The sequence below is a fragment of the Labrus bergylta genome, chromosome 2 (assembly GCF_963930695.1).
Source record: "Labrus bergylta chromosome 2, fLabBer1.1, whole genome shotgun sequence".
In the NCBI taxonomy this organism is placed as follows: Eukaryota; Metazoa; Chordata; class Actinopteri; order Labriformes; family Labridae; genus Labrus; species Labrus bergylta.
This window is the reverse complement of record NC_089196.1, coordinates 5612597-5631885: the sequence shown is the minus strand read 5'-3', so window position 1 is coordinate 5631885 and position 19289 is coordinate 5612597. Positions and strand designations below refer to the sequence as shown.

The window sequence follows — 19289 nt, the reverse complement described above, 5'->3', positions numbered from 1 at the left end:
CGAGAGGTGACATGAACACATTTTTTTGCATTCCATATATGCAAACATTGCTGTAATTATTTGTTGGCATTAATCTCTTTCAGTTTTGGAATGCAAGTAGACATATAAACTTATTTTGTCCTAAAATATGAAAGAAGGCTAATTGCACGTATATGCTGCACTGTGATATTTAAAGAGGACATTTTGAATGAGATATGTTTTTCTAAGAAGATAGCCTTTACTACAATTAGCATTATTTTTCAATGCATTTAATTCACTCTCCTGTTCATCCCTCATCTTAACTGAATACATCAACAGTGATCGTAAATAAGATAGCATGTTGAGTAATCCGTTAAATGTATTTATACTCATATAAAAAATGACTAAAGCGTTTAAAACAGAATTACTTCCCTATTTTATATTGAATATTTTATGTGCATTCCAGTAAAATAGTTTATAAATGAATGAAACGTCAAACCAGAAATGCAACCCGATTTTATGCATGTACTTCCAGTCCTGACAGTGGAGGAGCGTCTCACAGTGGAGGTCTGCAGCCAGACCCCTCTCAGGGGCGTCACATAACAAAGGCGCTCGTGCAGCTTACTAAAGCGCAAAAAAATTATGTTCATGTCACCTTCCGGGCTCTGTGGGTTTCATATTGTTTCTTTTTTTACTGGTGGAAACATTTTTTCAAAGATAGGCTAAGTGATGTTTATAACGCTTTTATTTTCCACATCTCTGATCAGCACGTTTCCCTTTTCTTCCCGTTTTGGACCGGGGCGTTCAACTTGGCAACTCTCCCGAATGCATCAAAACAAACACTTGCATCTGGACCAATACAAAGCTGAGCAGTGACATGTAAACATGATGTGAGTGATGGCGGCTTGGCTGTTAAATACACGTTAAAAGCCTCTCCATCGGAGCTCGAGCAGCATTCTTTGTTGGCAGAGTTTTTAAAAAAGGGGAGGGAGGGGGGGGGGGTGAAGTTAAGGGTCACAAGGCAATTGGGGCTCTTTTGAGATTCCATTGTTGTGGAGGGCTAGACAGGACTGGATGTTAAGATGTGCAGGGGAGGCAAATGTGTGTGTGTGCGTGCGGGGGAGTGACATGGAGAGAGAGCGAGGATGAGATGGAGCACGCACTGCAAATCTGCCGTCTGAAACTTTATAAGGAAGCCCATAAATTATAAACAGCCCCCTCCTCTCTCAAGGAGAGTTGGGACACACTAGATGGGGTTTCTCTTGAAGTAAACAAAGCGAGAAGCATTGCACTTTTGAAACACTCTCCTTAAAAAACCCTCTGAACCACTGACCTTTAATGCCAGGTATGTTAATCCTGCCAATGTCTGACGTTGCTTACAAACCAGAGTGTTTTTCTGACTGTTGTGGTCTGAGTGTTAATGGATCCACCTCAGTGTGCAATGATGGACTGTTATAAACCTCCATTACCTTTCAATAGCAGGATTATCATTCACTGCCCATTAGCAGACTGCTGCAGCTTTTCTCACGGCTCGTAAAATACCACCAACAGTGTTTCCTCTTTTACTGCTCCCTGCCGGAAGAGATCTGAACAGACAGACACAGGAGCAAGTGCATTGTTCACCTCAGAGGTTACACAGGCTTAAAGTTTTATTGTAGTGGAAAATGCCTTACCCTTTAATTTGACTTCATTATGATGAAATAAATGTTTATGTATACCTTACAACCCTCAGATTTGTGCACTTAAGCCCCTTAAGGCTCAAAGTGTTAGGAGCACAAAAGCATTCTCAGTTTTTAAAAAAAGAAAAAAAGGTTGTTTTAGATAATGTTGGATTTAGTTTTACTTACAGTGCCCATAAAAATACTAAATCCAACAACGTATAAGTCCTCCAATGTTCCTAACTCATATCTGTGTCTCTCACCTGCATGCTGATTGGTTCCCAGAGAAGCTACAACTCCTTAACAAATATGCTCATGTGCACCTTCCTCTTTTTCAAGGATGCGCTTTTCTGCCGAAATGAACGGTAACAAAATAATTTACAGTCGTATTTTCTGATCCGTCACCTCTTTGATGAAAGTTGTGTACGTTCATGTTCAAAAAGTATTTGGTGAATTTCAGATAAAAAAATAATGGTCATGCTATTGTTCACATTAAACGTACAGTATGTAGATTCAGACGCCAGGGGGCTCAATCAAAACAATCATGAGAAATGTCCTTCCTCTTTGTTTTTTCAAGATTTTCCCTTCATGACATCACAAAGGGCAGTAACCCCTCCCCCAGGTGGGTGACACTCCCACAGCTAGGTGTTTGTTCTGTCCTCTGAGTCTGCCTTCTCAACGTAAACAATCGGTAACGGAGCAAGAAGGCCCGAGCCACCCAAGCCCTTCCAGAGAGGGGGCGTGGTCAGACACAGCTCATTTACATATTTAAAGGTACAGACACAGAAACAGCCTGTTCTAAGCAGAGCTGAATTAGAGGAGTTTATAGGCATGATCAAATACAGGATCAGAGGAAATCTTTGGTAAGAAATTTCCCAGACATGTTTTGGGGAGCTCTGACACTTCTTTAAGAAGAAAGGAAGAAAGAACAGTGGTAAATAATTTCCTGGAAGCAATTTACTTTGGAATATATTAAATCAAATCTGACCTGTCCCCACTTTCTCTCTCTCTTTTTCACTGATTCTATTCACTGTCCTGTCTCTCCAATAAAGGCATAAAAGCACAGACATAAAAAAATATATACAGTATATAAACTGATGAGAGGATTAAACAGTTTGACACATGTAAAGTTGTAAATAAATCTACCTGTTGCTCTCTGTATTTGCATACAGTGGAGGTGTGAAGGAGGACAAAGTTATTAGCATCCTGTTTGCTGAAAATGACCAGGTGTGAAGTTTATAGTTACCTCTGACTGCATTGTGTACTGTTAGCATGCTTGTTTACTCACTGCTCTGTGTGGAGGACAGAGCTTCAAAGGATGAGAGACAGTAGGTTCATCTTAAACAGTTTCATGTGATGATGATCCTCTGTCATTGTTTGCCCACACCCTGGATGAAGCTGGATTCATCAATCCAATCGCTCTGAGAGAAATACGGCAAGGCTAGATCTGTCATGCAAGAGGTGTATTGACAAGAATACCAAACTTTATGTTATCCTCTTTAAAACTGTGATCAACTGTGACCTATATCTTAAACACTCTGGTTTTAAATGCCCCTTTCTTATGTTCACTCTCTTAAATCAGATGTTGTAAAAAATGTCCGTCAATAAAGTTGTGAGCTAAGCAATATAAACAAAAGAAAATCATTTTGCCTTTTGCCCGATGCAATGACACAACTTATAGGTTTATACTCCAGCTGGCCACTAATGTATATTTTCTTGAGTGAAGCAATGGTTGATTCGGTGTCACTGTAGTGATACAAAGACAAGACAAGTTTTAAGATGTCTCCCATTCATAAAGTAAGAGTTTCTTTTCTCTCTGTGGTGAATTCCAGTGTTTCTGTATTGTGCTACTGTGTCGTCTGTGTGTGGCTCCTCACTATAAATCGCCTCTGCCCACACAGAGAGCATGGCTAGTTTTCACCTTCCATAAACTACACAGTAATGTTGAGAACCAAGAGAAGCAGAGAATGAATGTGAGTGCAGAGGGAGGAAAGTAACATGAAGCCCAGCCTCCTTACCATTTCACTTTAGCTCTTTCAGTTTTCACTTTGTGATTCTTTCACGGATGTATTAAGCCTCCGTTTCCACCAAGTGGTCCAGTTGGATTCAGTACAGTTTGGTACAGTCCGGTGTGGTAAACTCTGATCTTGCTTGCATTTCCACGGCCCAGCATATAGCCTTACTTTGTAAACGGAGTGTAAACTGATACCTATACCTAATAGTGTGACATCATGGCAGGGTGACACTGGTATCCAGCTAATAAATTCAACGAAGAAGTATGCAACACAGTAAACAAAGGGCAACAATGGAGGACCCCCACCCCAAAATCCTTAACTATAATTGGCTATTTACCTCGTCAGAGGCGGGACACATGTTAAAATCAACTATTCAAACTGTGTTGCAACAGACAGCTCATATTTTTCGAGTCCTTAAAGAATGACGCTAAGAAGATATGTTACCATTATCTCATGTTATTTAAAAGGTGATGTGATTTGTGTAGTGGTAAATAAAAGCTCCTCATTCATTTGTGTGCGCACAAACTTCAGGCCACCCCTGCACAAGTCAGTGCCCCAGTTGAGCCAAAAGTCGGGACACGCCCCTGTACAAGAGGGCCAAGATTTATGAACCTATTCTTCTTCTTCCACTTACTAGTCCTCCACTGCCAGTGAATATATGTAAAGAGTCCGGTCTCATACGGGGTGGGGACTCTCCATGAAGTAAAAGCTTGTGTGTTGTGGATTCCACGGTTAATGTTTGTCACGACCATCAGAACAGCTGAGAACTCCACAGGTTCTCCAAATGTCCTTCACATTGTTGTCAAAGTAAAGTTACATAGAAGGTAACGGTGAAAGTGAAATAATCACTTCTTAGGACAGCTTGGAGTATAACCCATACACGTTGAGTGAGAAGCCAAAGCAGTAATGGTGGCCTTCGGGTAATTTGTCTGATTCTTCAATACGACTATACGAATTTCTGTGAAAGCATCATCACAGCGTGTCTCAAATAAATGTGTTTCTCATGTCTAATTGACAGACAGACCTACAGTACACACAAACAGGACAGTCAGCATCCTCGGCTCTCTGTGAGGCCGGCTCGCCCGAGACGCGTCGACCTGTCGTCATTCTCCTCTTTTGTGCTTCAGCTTTAATGAAAGCAGCGGCCTGTCACTGAGGAATGTGAGGCTGTGGAGCTGTGACTCTCTTCTTTACACATTTGCATGCTGCTTGTTGAGGGTGCTGAAGTGAGGAGGTCTGTCTCTCCTTAACATCCCCCTTCCCCCTCCTACTCACCCCCCCCCCCACTCCCACTCCCACACTGCCTCCCTCGCCAAGTGTTTAATTAAACTTTTTGTTGTCATGAGCGCAGCAGGTTGGACTTAAGCCTGATACTGGGTGCAGGGCCGGGGGTTGGGTGTGTGTGTATGTGTGTGTGTGTGTGTGTGTGTGTGTGTGTGGGAGTGGGGGTGAGCGAGGCATTCGTCTAGCTGCCACTGAGGCCTCCGCCAACCAGATAGGTGCTGGATAAGCTCCGCTCCCAAAGGTGGGGGTGGAAGTTGAGGGGACTGGGGGGGCAGCAATCCATTGATCCAAAACCTCCACTAATCCTGGACTGGACTTCAGACAAAACAAAAACTGTCAGAGGGGGGCCGCTGAGAGTTTATGTTTTAAATTGCAAGTGCGTTTGTTTTTCCCACATAAACTTAATAAAATAAAGTTTTTATGGTCCAACATTTTGGCCTAGTATTATAATACTGTGTCATGATTTATTGTTTTGCCTGCTCTTTTCTTTTTGTGCTTTTCACACCTGAAAAAACCTCCCCAACATTTTCAGTGTTGGAGTTGGGTTTTTTACCACAAACTTACCTAGAATATTTCCTGCCACACCCCTCATACAATTTCCACTTGAAGTCGGGGGAAGAACGCAGAGGGATACATACAGTAAAATTCAACGTGAGCGAGATGTGGTGTTCACGTTAGTATCCTGTGAGAGTCGACGACCATAGACAGTACGTGCAGCCAGAACATGTCATGAAACCACTTCTCTGTGTTTTCTGTTTGCCAGTATGTTCTTCTCTTTAGTAGATAATGTTTATGTGTCACATAGCATTGATTTACAGGCAAAATGTAAATCAATGCAGAAGCTGATGCTTCTCATTATAGCATCAGCAGTATATGCTAATTGCTCTTTCACATTGTCTTCATGTCAGGTGTTTTCTCCTGAGATCAACCTGAGCAACGAGTGCCTGAGTGAAACCGCTTTTGTGAAGCGCCTTGTGTGTAAACTATTTATTTAACTTATTAAAAAGTGATGTTGCTTTATCACTGAATACTTTCTCAAATGATCCTGGGTAAACTGTTTTATTTTCTAAATACTTTTTCTTTGAACAAAGGTTTAAATAGAGAGTCCTATGATGCGCTTCAGGAGAACTATGCTCACTTTACCTTCTTTTGTTTTGTTTATTGAAAACTTAATTTAATTTTGGTCCACTCCCTTTAAAACAAGCAATCCCTGAAAAATACTGACTACTACTGCTATGGATCTGTCTAGAAGGTCAAAAAGTTGGTACAACACTATCTCTTATTGTTTCTGTAAAAACAAAATAGATGTTGTTGTTTTTCTGTGCACGTTGTAAATCTCAGAGTTGCATTAATCCTCTGTTGTTTGCTGGTTTAAGCTCAACAATGTTAACTTTTTGCAGGTCTTCTTTATACTCTGTTGTTGTTGGTGAGTTGGTCATTTCCTGGAAAAACATAAAAAATGTTGATGACTCATCCTTCTCTCAGGGACTTTCACTATGCATCCAGCATCCAATGAAATGCTTTCCCCCTTCAGCAATGTTTCCCCATTACCATGACAACAGTTCTGTCAGTTTATAGTCCTGAAAAGAGGATGAAAAGAAGTACTGAGAATCATTTTGTCACAATCTGCCCATTAACTTTGTCTAATAAAATCAATATGACTCTTTTTCGATTGTGTTTGTCTAATCCAGTGCTGATTCTGCATTTTTGTCAGCTGTGTCTAGCGAGACAAGCAGCTTTACACACAAACACACGCAAACACACACTCTCGGTGTGTTTACATGTAGTTAGGAAAGTCCAGTTATTGACAGATTTGTTCCTGCTGCTATCACTGCACGGAACAAGCTGTAGCCATGTTTGCACATACACCTCATTTATTCATTTATTTATGGCCAAAACTTATTTGTACCCTGCCTGGGGAGATTATTTATTTGTGTTTTAATCGATCTTACTGGTGGAGACTTCTCTTTCACCTATGCCCTGATTGGTGGAACCTTGAGTGCTTCTATAACTTTTAACTGTCAATGACTGAAAATGTATTGTGGAGTAAAGACTTCCTAAAAAAAATAGTGTGAAGTCTAACTCCTTCTGGATTTGTTGTTCTTGGCTCTGTGATCACACGGACTAGATGGAGCATGTTTGTCTCGCTCAGCGGCTTGAACATATATCAAGATGTGTTTTTTTTTTCACGTGAACACCTCCCTGTTCAACTGTAAAGGCCCTGACTCTCCAAGGAGACCGTCGGTCTGTTGGTGAGCGGTTGCCCCCCACTAATAAAAGACCAAGGGCTGCTCGTGCCATTTTTAACTTTTTATCAGATATTATGACATTGGGGCTAATAATCAAATCTGCAAATTTACTTTGAAATGACTTGAAATGGATAGCAGAATCTTGTTTTTAGTTGTTTATTAGCTCTTGTCTGCTGCTGTCTCTGTCCTAGAAACAGGACGGGACGGCCGGGGGGAAGTGTGTAGACATGCGGGAAGGGGAGAGATGGTTTGTTTTGATCTGAAAATCTGCTCTGAAAGCCTCATAGGAAGACTTTAAGGATAATGTCCAGAGGTTTGAACAATTCTTGTCCTGTGTGTCAAACTGTTCAGGCTCTCTTCTGTGTTATTGTGTTTGACCAAGAAAACTTCAGGAATCACAAGGAGAAAAAGGTGGATCTGATTTAGTTATGAGAAGAGGAACCTTGAATTAGATCAAGAATGTCCAAAACACATTCAAATGAAGTTTCATCAGGTTAAGACCTAAACTGCTCAAGTTTGAAGATCCTTTACTCGTTCCTATTTCAAGAGTTCTCCGGATATGTTATCATTTCTATACATGTTTTGTTTAGATATTATCAAGAAGCAAAGACATGTTAAGTAACACATCTGTTTCTTTATTCATTAAATGCAATTAACAAGACATTTCTTAATTAATCAACATTAAAAACACCAAAATCACAATAAACAACTTTGGTGAGTAATGCAGGGTAATGTCTATATTAGTTTTATTTCTCCTTTTGAAATTGATCCTTCATTTGATTATAAGGTGAGTAGCTGATCAACTCTTTGATCAAAACTTCTGATATGTAGCTCTAGTTAATTCTGAGGATTATTTGCTTTTTTTCTAAATTGATCATAAACGGACCTTTTGGTTTTAATCAATGGACTTTCTGTAAATCTGTAATGTTATGGACATTATAGAAATCATACACAGATTATTATATTTCACACAATAAATCAGGAAATCATCGTCAGCTTAAACTACGTTATGAATAGTTGTAAGTTTGTTGTAGCCTTGAAAATGATACTTGTGAAATATTCAAACATACTATATGTAGAATTTTACAACGTTTGCATTCAAATATCTAAATTAATAAAAAATTCACTAAACCTAGTTCTTACATCACCTCAAATATTTCCAACAGTTATCCAAGCCAAATAAATCCTTAATTTTATAGTTGTAACGGGATGTTTCTTGTTGTGGCAGCCACCATGACAGAGCCGCCATGACAGACACGACATGTTTATTGTTGCCGTGGAAACACCAGATGTGACGTCAAAGACCGCTAGATAAAGCAGCCGGAACTGAAAGCTGCCATACTGTTGCTGTATGTGCTGCTGTGATAAAAACGTCATGTAAATGATACTTGGATACATCGTCAGTAAACATAATCTCATTCTCAGGTCAATTTCACCCGTTCATAAATTACTATGTCAACGCTGAGTTCAATTTCATTAGGGGTTAGCAGAGAGAACTATCATGATTCCCTGCCAGCCTCGACTTCATCTTTTGTTATTGTATTGATTGAGAGCCGCCTGGTGGCGGGATCCAGACTGTGCCTTTAATCTGAATATCAGTAATATTGAGTCATCCTGTATCAAAGAGCTTTGTGTTTATTAGAAGTTCCTAAAAAAAACAAAAAATCAAAAAACATATAGGCAAACAAACAATATCAGTGAAGAGTGGGTGAAAGAGAGACCTGAAAGAGACCTGTAAAATATGTCCATATTCTGTATATTATCTGTAAACTAGTATAGCATGCTCACTGCACCTTAATCCGTGTATTATAATCTGAAGAATATACTTATATTTATAGCATTTATTTATATTTATAGCATCCCATTAATACAGCCATATATACCTAATGATTCACTTTTTTTAAGTCTACATCTGTAAATTGTGTAATTACTTGTACATAGCACAGACTCTTGCACTTTCTGCTTATTTGCACTTCTGGTGAGATGCCAAACCTCATTTCATTACTCTATACTTGTATATGTGTAATGACAATGTGTTGAATCTCATCTCATCTCATCTCTCATCTCAAGAGGCAGAGATACCATCAGTGAGTATCCCGAATGAGTCCGCTCCAGCTGCACTCCACCTCGTGTTTTCCCCCCCTCGCTCTCTGCTGGGGTGATTACTCTGCTTTACTCAGTTTGGTCCCCAGAGAGCCTCACACACACACACACACTCCAAAACACATGCTCACACACACTCAGTCCCAGAGTCCCAGGGGTCGGGCATGGAGGTGCTGCTGCTCCCTGAGAGTGGATGAGTTGGAGCAGCGTGGATGGAGCGCTGCGTGCTGCTGGATGGACTGACAAGCTTTGATTTTCACTGACGGGGAAAAAGACCTTTTAAACATGGAGTTAGGAAGAGTTTGGTCCAGACATCAGAGGACGCTGCTGCTCATGATGATGATGTTCAAACTGGGTAAGAGAGCAGCATGTGCACTTTACTAAACTAAACACAGAAACACATAACCTTTATTCATAGATTCATGCCAAACATCACATTAGAAACCTGTTTTAACTTTATCAGTTAGAAAAATGTTCACAATTGCATTAACAGTGAGTGTGTGTGTGTGTGTAACCCTGCTTGTTTACAAAATGTGTGTGCATCATGATCACGTCTTGATATGTCTGTTTAGAAGCAACACAGATCAACACAGGGGATGTGAATGTTTTTTTTTTTTTACTTTTGGAGTAATTTACAAGGAATTGCTAAGACATTTCCTGGCAAAAAAAAAACAAAGACATTTTTTGTAACTTTCAGGCAAAAAATAGAAAAGTGTACTTAAGAATACACAGATCTCTTTATTTTAGTTTTAGTCAGTGCATTGAAAACCAGCCAAACATACATTAAAATGACTTCATGAGCAACCACATGATACATTTGGTACCCAATCACAAATGAACTATGACATATTAATTCAATGTGTTATCAGATCCAAATTACAAAGCAACACCCAGGATTTAAAGTGTCACAGATTTATTAATTAAAAGCATCAAAGTTTGTGATGATGATAGTTTCAGTAACTTTGACCTAAGTGATTCAATGAATTGGGTATTCATTTGATTGATTTATCTGTGTTTATGTACAAGTTACCACCTCATTTGAGAATCTGACTTTAGTTTGTATGTCTCCCTGGTTCCCCTCAGATAATGAACTAATTAAACAGGATCTAAGTCGCTGCTTGGACTCGCTCATGTGCTGCACTAGTCCTGGTGTGTGTGTGTGTGTGTGTGTGTGTGTGTGTGTGTGTGTGCGTGCCTGCGTGTGTGTGTGTGTGTGTGTATGTGTATGTGTGTTTCTTGGTCAACCCCTGCACCTTACAAAACCCAGTTGACCCATTTTTCCCGCGACCTTCGTTTGTGTGGAGCGTCTGAAGCTCGTTTAAACGGAGGCCGAGCGGAGGCAGGGATTGGCTGAGGTTGGCATTGTAAAGGGTCTCCATGGTAACGAGCTAAGCGTCCGGCTGCACTGCTGCACAGCTTTTTTTGTCTGGGCTTTGAATGGAGATTGGGGGGGGGGTGATGGGTATTAAGAAAAAGGAGCATGGCAAGAGACCTGGCACACTGAGCTCTTGAGGGTATAAAGAAAAAAACGGAGGACTAAAACACAAACCGAGAGCAGAGAGCATGTGATAATGAAGACAAATGTGACATCATTTAATTAATGTGAACACTTCCAAAAACTTTATTTTAAAGAAAAACTGGAGAATTCTGCATTTTACTTCCAATCTACTCAGAGGGAAAGCTTAAAAAAAGTTGATGAGGGGAGGGATTTAATTGGAAGGGGACCCAAAACGATGCAGACTGTGAGCTTCAGTAAAATGAAGCCGGAACAACAGCAGCTTCAGAAAAGAGAAAACATCCTCTATAGAGCTCTAAAGGGCTGCCATCTCCAGATGATACACACAGGACATGAGGCTCTCAGTGTAAAGCTACCTCAGCCCAGGAGGATTTGTTCTGATAACAACCCAGAAAAGTTACAAATATGGTTGATTATTAGGGTCCACAGTAAATATATATGTAAAAGTTAACACTGATAATTCATTACTTCATATTTTAAGTTTTTAAAATCTCTGGTTGCTCCAGTTTGCTACATTATCAGAACATATTCCAAAACTCTCAAAAACAAATTGTAGTTCCCTGTAACAGGAATAACGTGTCTTGTGATTTTAACAAAGTTTAAACCAAGTGGTAGAGAATCCATTTGATCTTAGTCGGAGCTACATCTTTACTTCTTGCTTTTAGGGCTTTAGCGGCTGGAGGAACAAAAGTTTTGCCAGCACACTTTTTCTACGTTCATACGTTTTTCAATTCTTAAAAACAACGGATTTCTTTTTTGCCTGAACTTAACAGCAGAAGTCATAGAAATCAGAATGATGATAGTTGTTGAAAAATGATTTATAATTTTGTATCTGCTCACACATTTTCCCCCCTCGGTTCTCACAGAGGAAAAACAGTCACTCAGACAAACAAGTTAACCTGCCATGTAAACAATGTTGTTACACATGTTTTAGATATTATCAATAAAATGAAGGGAAACTATCATGCTGGCATGACTTTTCCACCTGCATCTTAGTCATAAAAACAGCAGAACCTTGCTTGTTTGTTTCCTTTGCTTCTTGGGGCCTCTGTAAAGGTGCCTTTTTCATTCCTAAACAGAACTCTATTCCCCCCCCCCCCTCGAACCAGTCAGACACTTGTTCCTGAAAGCGATGCAGCCTGTGCAGCGGCTCACACAGGAGACAAAAGGATGTGCGTCTCTGACTCAGTGTGTAACTGTGACTGATTCAGGGAGGATTTCTGCATTTTTTCGTATAAAGCCGAGCAGGCACCTGCTGTGGAGCCCTCGGAGCACAAAGCTGAACCCGGGTAGGGCTGCCAGACTCTCGTGGTGATTCAATAAAATTCCTCTGAGCTCGACTTGTGCGTTAGCCAGGGGCTTCCCTTTCTTCTGTGATTCATAGTCCTGCTGCTGCTTCCTCTGCCCTGCAGCGTGTCTCTGTGGTGACTCTGTGAGGCTGTTTGCGTGACTCAGAGCAAACACTTTGGTCTCACTCCCCTCCCAGCCTTTTGCACCTGCCAACAGTGAAAAATACACTAAAGAGAGACACACTAGAGAGACTTTTATCAGTGTGTCATCTTTAAAATAAACCAAACACTTCAAAATGCTGGTCACAATGTTTGCCACGAATAAAAATGAACTGATGGTTTGAAGTTGTTTGATAAAATTAAATGTAAAGGTCCAACCTGTAAGATATCTACTGAGTTAAATGATAAAATGACCTACTATATCATCAGACATTAAGGAAACATGCTATGTTGAAGTACTGACAACAGAGACCAGTATGTCCTCCTTCTAACTTTAGAATCTGGACCTGAATGGTCTGTTTTTGTTTTGACCAGAGAAGCGGTTTTAAGGCAACCCAACACGGCCGTTTTGAATGCCCCTCGGTTTGAAACGATGGAAGTTGCATCAATGGAAGCGGGCAAGAGAAGTGGTTCAGATAGAAGTGATTGTACCCGATCTAAAAAGCCTCTGCATGTTTCTAATAAGCTCCATGAGCAGAAACGTGCTCAAACTAGGATCAATATTGGAGATGCTTTTGAAAAATGGAGAGAGGTTAGAACACAGAAAGGTTTACAGACCCATGTAGAGCTGGATAAACACTGAAGCTTCAGTGTTCACCACATGGTGACCTGAGTGAGCATCCACTCTAGAGAGGAGGGGGCGGGGGGGAGACAGCTCTCTCTAATGTTTTGAATTTGGACTGCAGTACCCATTTTAAACACTAGGTGTCAGAGTTACATACTGCTCCTTTAAATAACAAATAAACTTTTAGCCAGTGCTCTTAAACATGGTTACTGATTGGTCGACTCAGTTCAATTCAAAATGTTTTCCTAGCTTGACAAAAACATTCTGGCATTTCACTTTCATGTTTCAGTTACTGATAATAAATATCAAATGTTTGACTAGAGTGTTGATATGTATGGTAAGAAGAAATGGATGTTAAATAAAGCAGGGTTTACACTACAAGATAATCAGGCTGATTTTGGGGCCCGATTCCCCCCTTAGGATAAAAGTCAGGATTTTTTGATGGTTATAAAGATTATCCTGTCCGATTTTTACGTGCCATGTGTGAGGTGTGTTAAGAGTGATCCAATCTTGGATGAACGTCAGGTGTTCTGTCGAATAGTGTTCCTGTGTGGCTCTGTCAGGGAGCATGATTTGATATGGGCTGTTCATCTATTGAGATATGCTAACTCTAAAAATGGTATTACTATAGAGCGTTACTTGACAGGAAATATTAGCCCAAATAATAATTGTCCAATACTAGAGTACCAAAACTTGCTCCCCATACTCAGAAAGAATATGAAGTGAGTAGTGAATTAATATAAAGTTATTGTGTTCTGATATCATTGATAGGGGATACAGGTCGGCTCTGCTAGCGTTTAACGCTCTATGACAGCATTTAACGACAAGGCAGCACATCTTGACAGAACACCGAGCCGCACTGATACTCTGTTGTGTAGGACAGCCGCGCATGTATACTGTGTCGATTTTCACACAATACCAAAACAATGGCCAACTGGAAAAGGAAGCCCCACAAACGCAGCAAGGTCCATTTTTACTCACCTCCAGCTCAGACTGTAACATGTACAGACCATGTTTGCGTCATCTTCAAGACTTTATCCATATTTAAAAAACCTTTTTTTTTCTTTGTGAATTTTCAGTCACAAGTAGTCCAAAAACTCTGCATTCTATAGCCAACTCCTCCTGCCCCATGTCCACCATGATTGTTTGCTCAAAAGTTGTGAGAGAGTCAGCAAGATTTTGTTTTATTTCCAGCTTTCAGTCAGAACTGTGCTGTTTTGAACATAGCGTTGCTCACCACACACTTCAGGAACAGCACTTTTGTTTATCTTGAGGTCTTTCACTTTTTCTCACACCTGTTAAGATTTTGACTAATGTTTAGTGTGGGCCAGGCTTTAGCAGTGTCTGATCAGACTTTAACATAAAGCTTGCACTAAAGATTCCACATTTTCACAGTTTTGGACATGCAACAAAACTAAACAATGGTTTAGTTTAGACTTAGATAAAAAAAGTTAATCTCCAACTAAAGTACTTCACTTTACAGATGTAGTGCATTTGACTTTACTTACACATTATTTTATGAAGTAAACAGATCTTAATAACAAGAAGCAGATGAAGTCGGTTCGTTTGACCCAGCCACTGTCCTCGACAAACAACCTCAGTGAATTTAGGTGCTCTTCACACAATTTATCAACTCATCAATGCATCAAAGCGACATGATAGAGGGCAACATCCAGGAAGGTCACTAGTGGTGAACTAACAGCGGTGTATTTGGAAAGATCTGGCCTCTGACAGAGCTGCTTCATATGACAACTTCAATGTTTTCTTTATTCGCTGCAAGAGACATTTGAGGCTTTTGATTTTGGGAAAACTGGCAGAAACATCATCTTAAAAAGTATCACAGAGCGACAAACCAACAGCATGCACTCCCTGCTTCCCATCCGAGGGATCAGTGAATGTTTACGTGAAACCAAACCCCCTCTGAGGACCCCCGTTAGTTTGATCCTGACATCCCTCTACCTGCTAACAGTGATCAGCCCTGCTCAGTGTTACTGCTGGTACCAGGCGGTGCCAGGGTGTCCACTCTGTCAGGCCATAACCGTGATCTATGAAGTGCTCAGCGATGAGCAGGGGGGTGTGCTGTGTGTAGGAGGGGCTGTTATCAGCCCGCTGGAATGTGTGAGGGGTTGATGGGGTTTAGATGGAGGGGTGAGGAGTGAAGAGACCCCCGTTGTCTCTGTTCCCTCTCTTCTTCAAGGATTCAGATTGTATGTAGTGTGCGTTAACATGTACTGTTCTGACTGAGTGAGGCCCAACCTGGGTAAGATCTCTTTCACAAGGGGGGGCAAATAAAAAGTGAAAAAGAAGAAAAGATGATGTCAGCACATGTGAGAGCCAAGGGAGGGAGGGATGAAGACATGATGCAAGATGGAGGAACTGACACCTCTGGTGAGGAATCACAGCTGAGATAAGGAGGAAGAAACATGGAAAACATTCATTGTACCATCAAATCTGGGTTAATCAACACATTCTTTAACATTTGGCATACTGCAGGAAACATCCTTCACGGAACATTAACCCCCAAGGTCCTTAGAAAAAAGCTCAGAAAAGCAAATTCAGGAATTCATATTGAATAGTCTCAAACCTTTTCTGTGGTGCAGAAGCATCACATGTTACAGCTTGAATGATCAGAATATGCTTGCAGCAGGCATAATTATGTGTGATCTGTTGAGAGAGAGTTTACAGCAGTAATTTAATAACTTGGATGGGTGTCCTGTTTAAAAAAAAAAAAAGCCCCGCTCTATAGAAGCTGAAAGAGGCAGGAGAGAATAAATCCATTCTCAGGATGCATTTGTAGGATTTTTAGGCAATTCTTTTTAGAAGCATTTATTGAGCGACAGCTAGGGCTAAATGATATATCATTTTAACATAGCAATTACCATGTACATGTGCAATAGTCATAATGCAGGCCGTGCAATGCCAATCATGTGAGCTGAAGCACTTCATGCAGCAATAAAGCAGAAATAAAAAAAACATTCCAATGTCATTTTCTCCAACATCCTGCACTTAATAAGCTTTCCACCAACTTGGCCACTACAACAAAGAGAAGGGTATAGTTTGATATGGTGAGTTATGACATTTAGGTCATACTTTTACTTGGACTTACTCATCACAAGGAGTGAGCCACATTTTGAAAAGAGACTTGGAATTTATTTCTTAAGCCTTGCTGGTTTCTCCTGAAAACAAAACTAATCTTGGCAAATACCGCCAGAAGTTCAGATCAGTAACTTTTCAGCAGCGGATAAATAATCTGTGCACATTTGCTTAGGGCAGCAACAGCAATAACAAATTAATTTTGATTTACTGAACATTTTTAAACTTTACAGAGTGGAAGGTAAATTGTTTAGTCCAATGGTCTATAAAGTTAGTCCAAAATGAGAAGTATAGACAAAGGCCAAAAAGCATGAGAAATTTCCAGTCATTATAAATTCACTTCATTGCACCTCACTCTGACAGTGTAAAGATCACCCAGTGCACTGAGACTTGTTACCAGTGTTTAAATTTAAACAGAGGAACAAAAAACGACACAACACCTCTCAGGATATCTCAGGTATGGAGAGCAGGGAGGCGATGGGAGGAGGAGGAGTGAGAGGCTGATGCTCCGTGTTAGAGAAGATAAAGGAAGTGATAATAGCAGCTGCTTGTCAGAGGAACTGAGGGTGTTAAAGAGGATGCAGAGGAGAAATGAAGGAGGTGTTATGGGGAAGAAATAAACTCATTGTTGCTGAGATGATGTTGATGATGATCTCCTGGCAGAGGAGTAAAGTTTCCATATTCTATTATCCAAAGTACCCAACAGTACAATGGTTCGATAGTCTTTCTCCTACAACTGCAAAGCTTAATGTATAAGCCATGAAATGCATCCTTGCTTGAGTCAATGTAGTCTCAAAATTCAATGTTACTGTATAAAAATAACAGCTAAAAAAACAAATGAAGCTGAACTTTTAAGGTGGACCATATAAAAGACACCACAGGTAATTTAAGGTACAAATTTCAAAACATCCTTCCTCTTTGGAGCATGGCAGCAAAATATTAATTCAATCTTAAAGCTAAACCCACACCAATGGAGATGTATTTTTTTGATAAGCATTTAAAACAAAATCTCAATCCAAACAGAAATAATCTCCCTCCATTTACACCTGAAAAAAAAAATATACCACTGTAAATTAACTGCTGGCATTAAAGGCTTTTTTTCTGAACATAGTCACATAGTAGCACGAAGAATAAAGACAGGACACTTTATCCATCTTATGCATTCCTGGAAGTTTCTTGAACATTTCAGGAGGACTGCCCCTGAAATCCTCCTGATCTGGTGGACATGCACCTCACAGTGGGAGACTATCCGAGCCAGACGGGAGGAGGGGCGGGGGACTAACTGAGGCAAGACATGATAATGAAAAGAATGACACAAAAGTGGCAAACAAAGCAGTCCACCATAATGAGTTTATTTGCTTCTATATTATTGTGATGTGTAGTTCAACAGAATCACAATACTGGATAACAAAAACCAAAATGCAGCAGTTTAATTAAGTGCATGAAGTTCACCACAGTCGTGTGCATACAGTCTATAGACGTGCATCTAACGCAGGGAATAAACGTCACCACCCCCTCCCCTCCCCTCGCTCAAGGTGAATTCTCCGGATCACATCTTGCTGTGTGCTCATATCAGTTCACTAGGGGGCTTACAGGAGAAACTCTGTTTGTGTTCACACATGCAGCTCACCTCAAAAAACAGTTTTGTACAAGTCTGACCAAGACTTTTGTGACCATAAACTGTATTTAAGAAGTGTATCTAGCTAGTGGTGTAGTGGTGCCTGAAGAAGTGGGTATACTCTTCATTTTTAGCCCAAATGTTTTTTTAAGTTTACCGTCAGTCAGACTATAAACGGCCTCTGCTATAAACAGGGACATGTAAGACTACCCTTGAATAGTCAGTACGTTCTAGCCAATCAGAGACAGAGGATTATCCCTTCACCATCCTAGGAAGAAAATTACAGCATCCTAATGAATGTTGTCAATCAATGGTGTGAAACAGAGGGTATAAAGAAGTGAGTGCACCCTATGGAAACTTTAAAATAATCAGGTATACTTATACCTGCGTATGTCCTGCACTACACCACTGGATCTAGCTTTTGGGTTCAAAAGTGAAACCACTGCAGAAGTGTCTAAAAACAACATTGTGTCAGCAGGAATACAGAACCAAGTTTGGTTGCAAAACCATGAGTGAGAAATTTAGCCTACTACTCATTTACATTCAATCCTCATATATACTTCATGTCCAAAATGGTTAATAATGGTTTGTAATAAACAAGATGAGGATGGACAAAACACCAGCTTAAAGCTCCAACAAAAAGCCCACACAGCAATAGGTGATACAATGTCTTTGGCATCACTGTGGCTACCTGTGATCGACAAGTTACTGCAACAGAGACCAGCAACCAGGATAGAGAGGTAACAATGCATGCACCCTCTTGTCAAAAGATGATACTTCTCACTAAAGAAAATCAAGATTTAAAGCGGTCTGCGGTTCTGTTTGACAAAACTTGACCAGAAAATGAATGGGACTATACCTAAAAGTCTCTGTTTTGGCCCCATACACACCAAAAGACAAAAAGATGTTTGAACTTAGCCAGGGTCTGCAGTGCTTTCAAAGGTCTCAGTTAGGGGTGCGAAAACAACAGAGTATGGTGGACATTAGCCAACATTTTGAGTTTTGAAACAAAAGATATCCTTAGGGTGATGGGGATGATAATAATGAAAGTTGACACTTTGGGGAGAGGTTAGGTCAACAAGAAAGTTAAAAAAAACTTTTAATAAGTTAACACCAAGAGATGTGGTTGTAATAATGTTTGAGACCAGAACATCCACAACCTCTTTTTTTGCCATAAAACTAAAGGTTACTAAACTGTCTTACTCTGACAGATTTACACATTAAAATAAGAAACTACGCTGTTCCTGTTTTCCATAATGTCATTACTGTTCCACAGAGCCCCGTCCCACTAAGTTACAAGCACTGCACTTTGTACAACCGGTGGGTGACACTTTCATTGGCAACCCTGACAGCTGCTATAGCTTTGCCGTGTAATAAGTTTACTTTTAACACCATCTGCCGTGACCTTATGTCCAGAGGGTCTTCATCTCCAGATTGCTTTCTAAGCACCTCTAAAGGTCAGAGTTATAGGAATGCCCATTGTACGACCCTGACGATAATGCAGCTAAAGCTTAGAGGAGAGAGACAGTGAACTGTGTTCAGATTTTCTCAACACCTCCAGCCTTAAAAGTTGTTCTTTCACAGTTTTGTAGCTTCATTTCAGGCTTTTAGCAAAACATAATCAGTGTACGACCATATGATAGGTTCATAGAGCTCTGGATCTTGTGATAATTTTCTGTGGGCTTGTGAACTTCTTTACAATCACTCACAGTTCTTATATTT

At 40.3% G+C, this 19289-nt stretch overlaps 1 protein-coding gene across 1 annotated transcript in view; it reads left to right on the top strand.

The window, feature by feature from the left end:
• Positions 1-9411: 9411 nt before the first annotated feature.
• LOC109992749 (crumbs cell polarity complex component 2) overlaps positions 9412-19289 on the top strand; it is a 34515-nt gene continuing 24637 nt past the window's right edge. Inside the window, exon 1 of the mRNA XM_020645489.3 lies at positions 9412-9622. Within this exon, the coding sequence (XP_020501145.2) occupies positions 9553-9622 (70 nt within the window). The 5' untranslated portion in view covers positions 9412-9552. The remainder of the gene's footprint in view (positions 9623-19289) is intronic.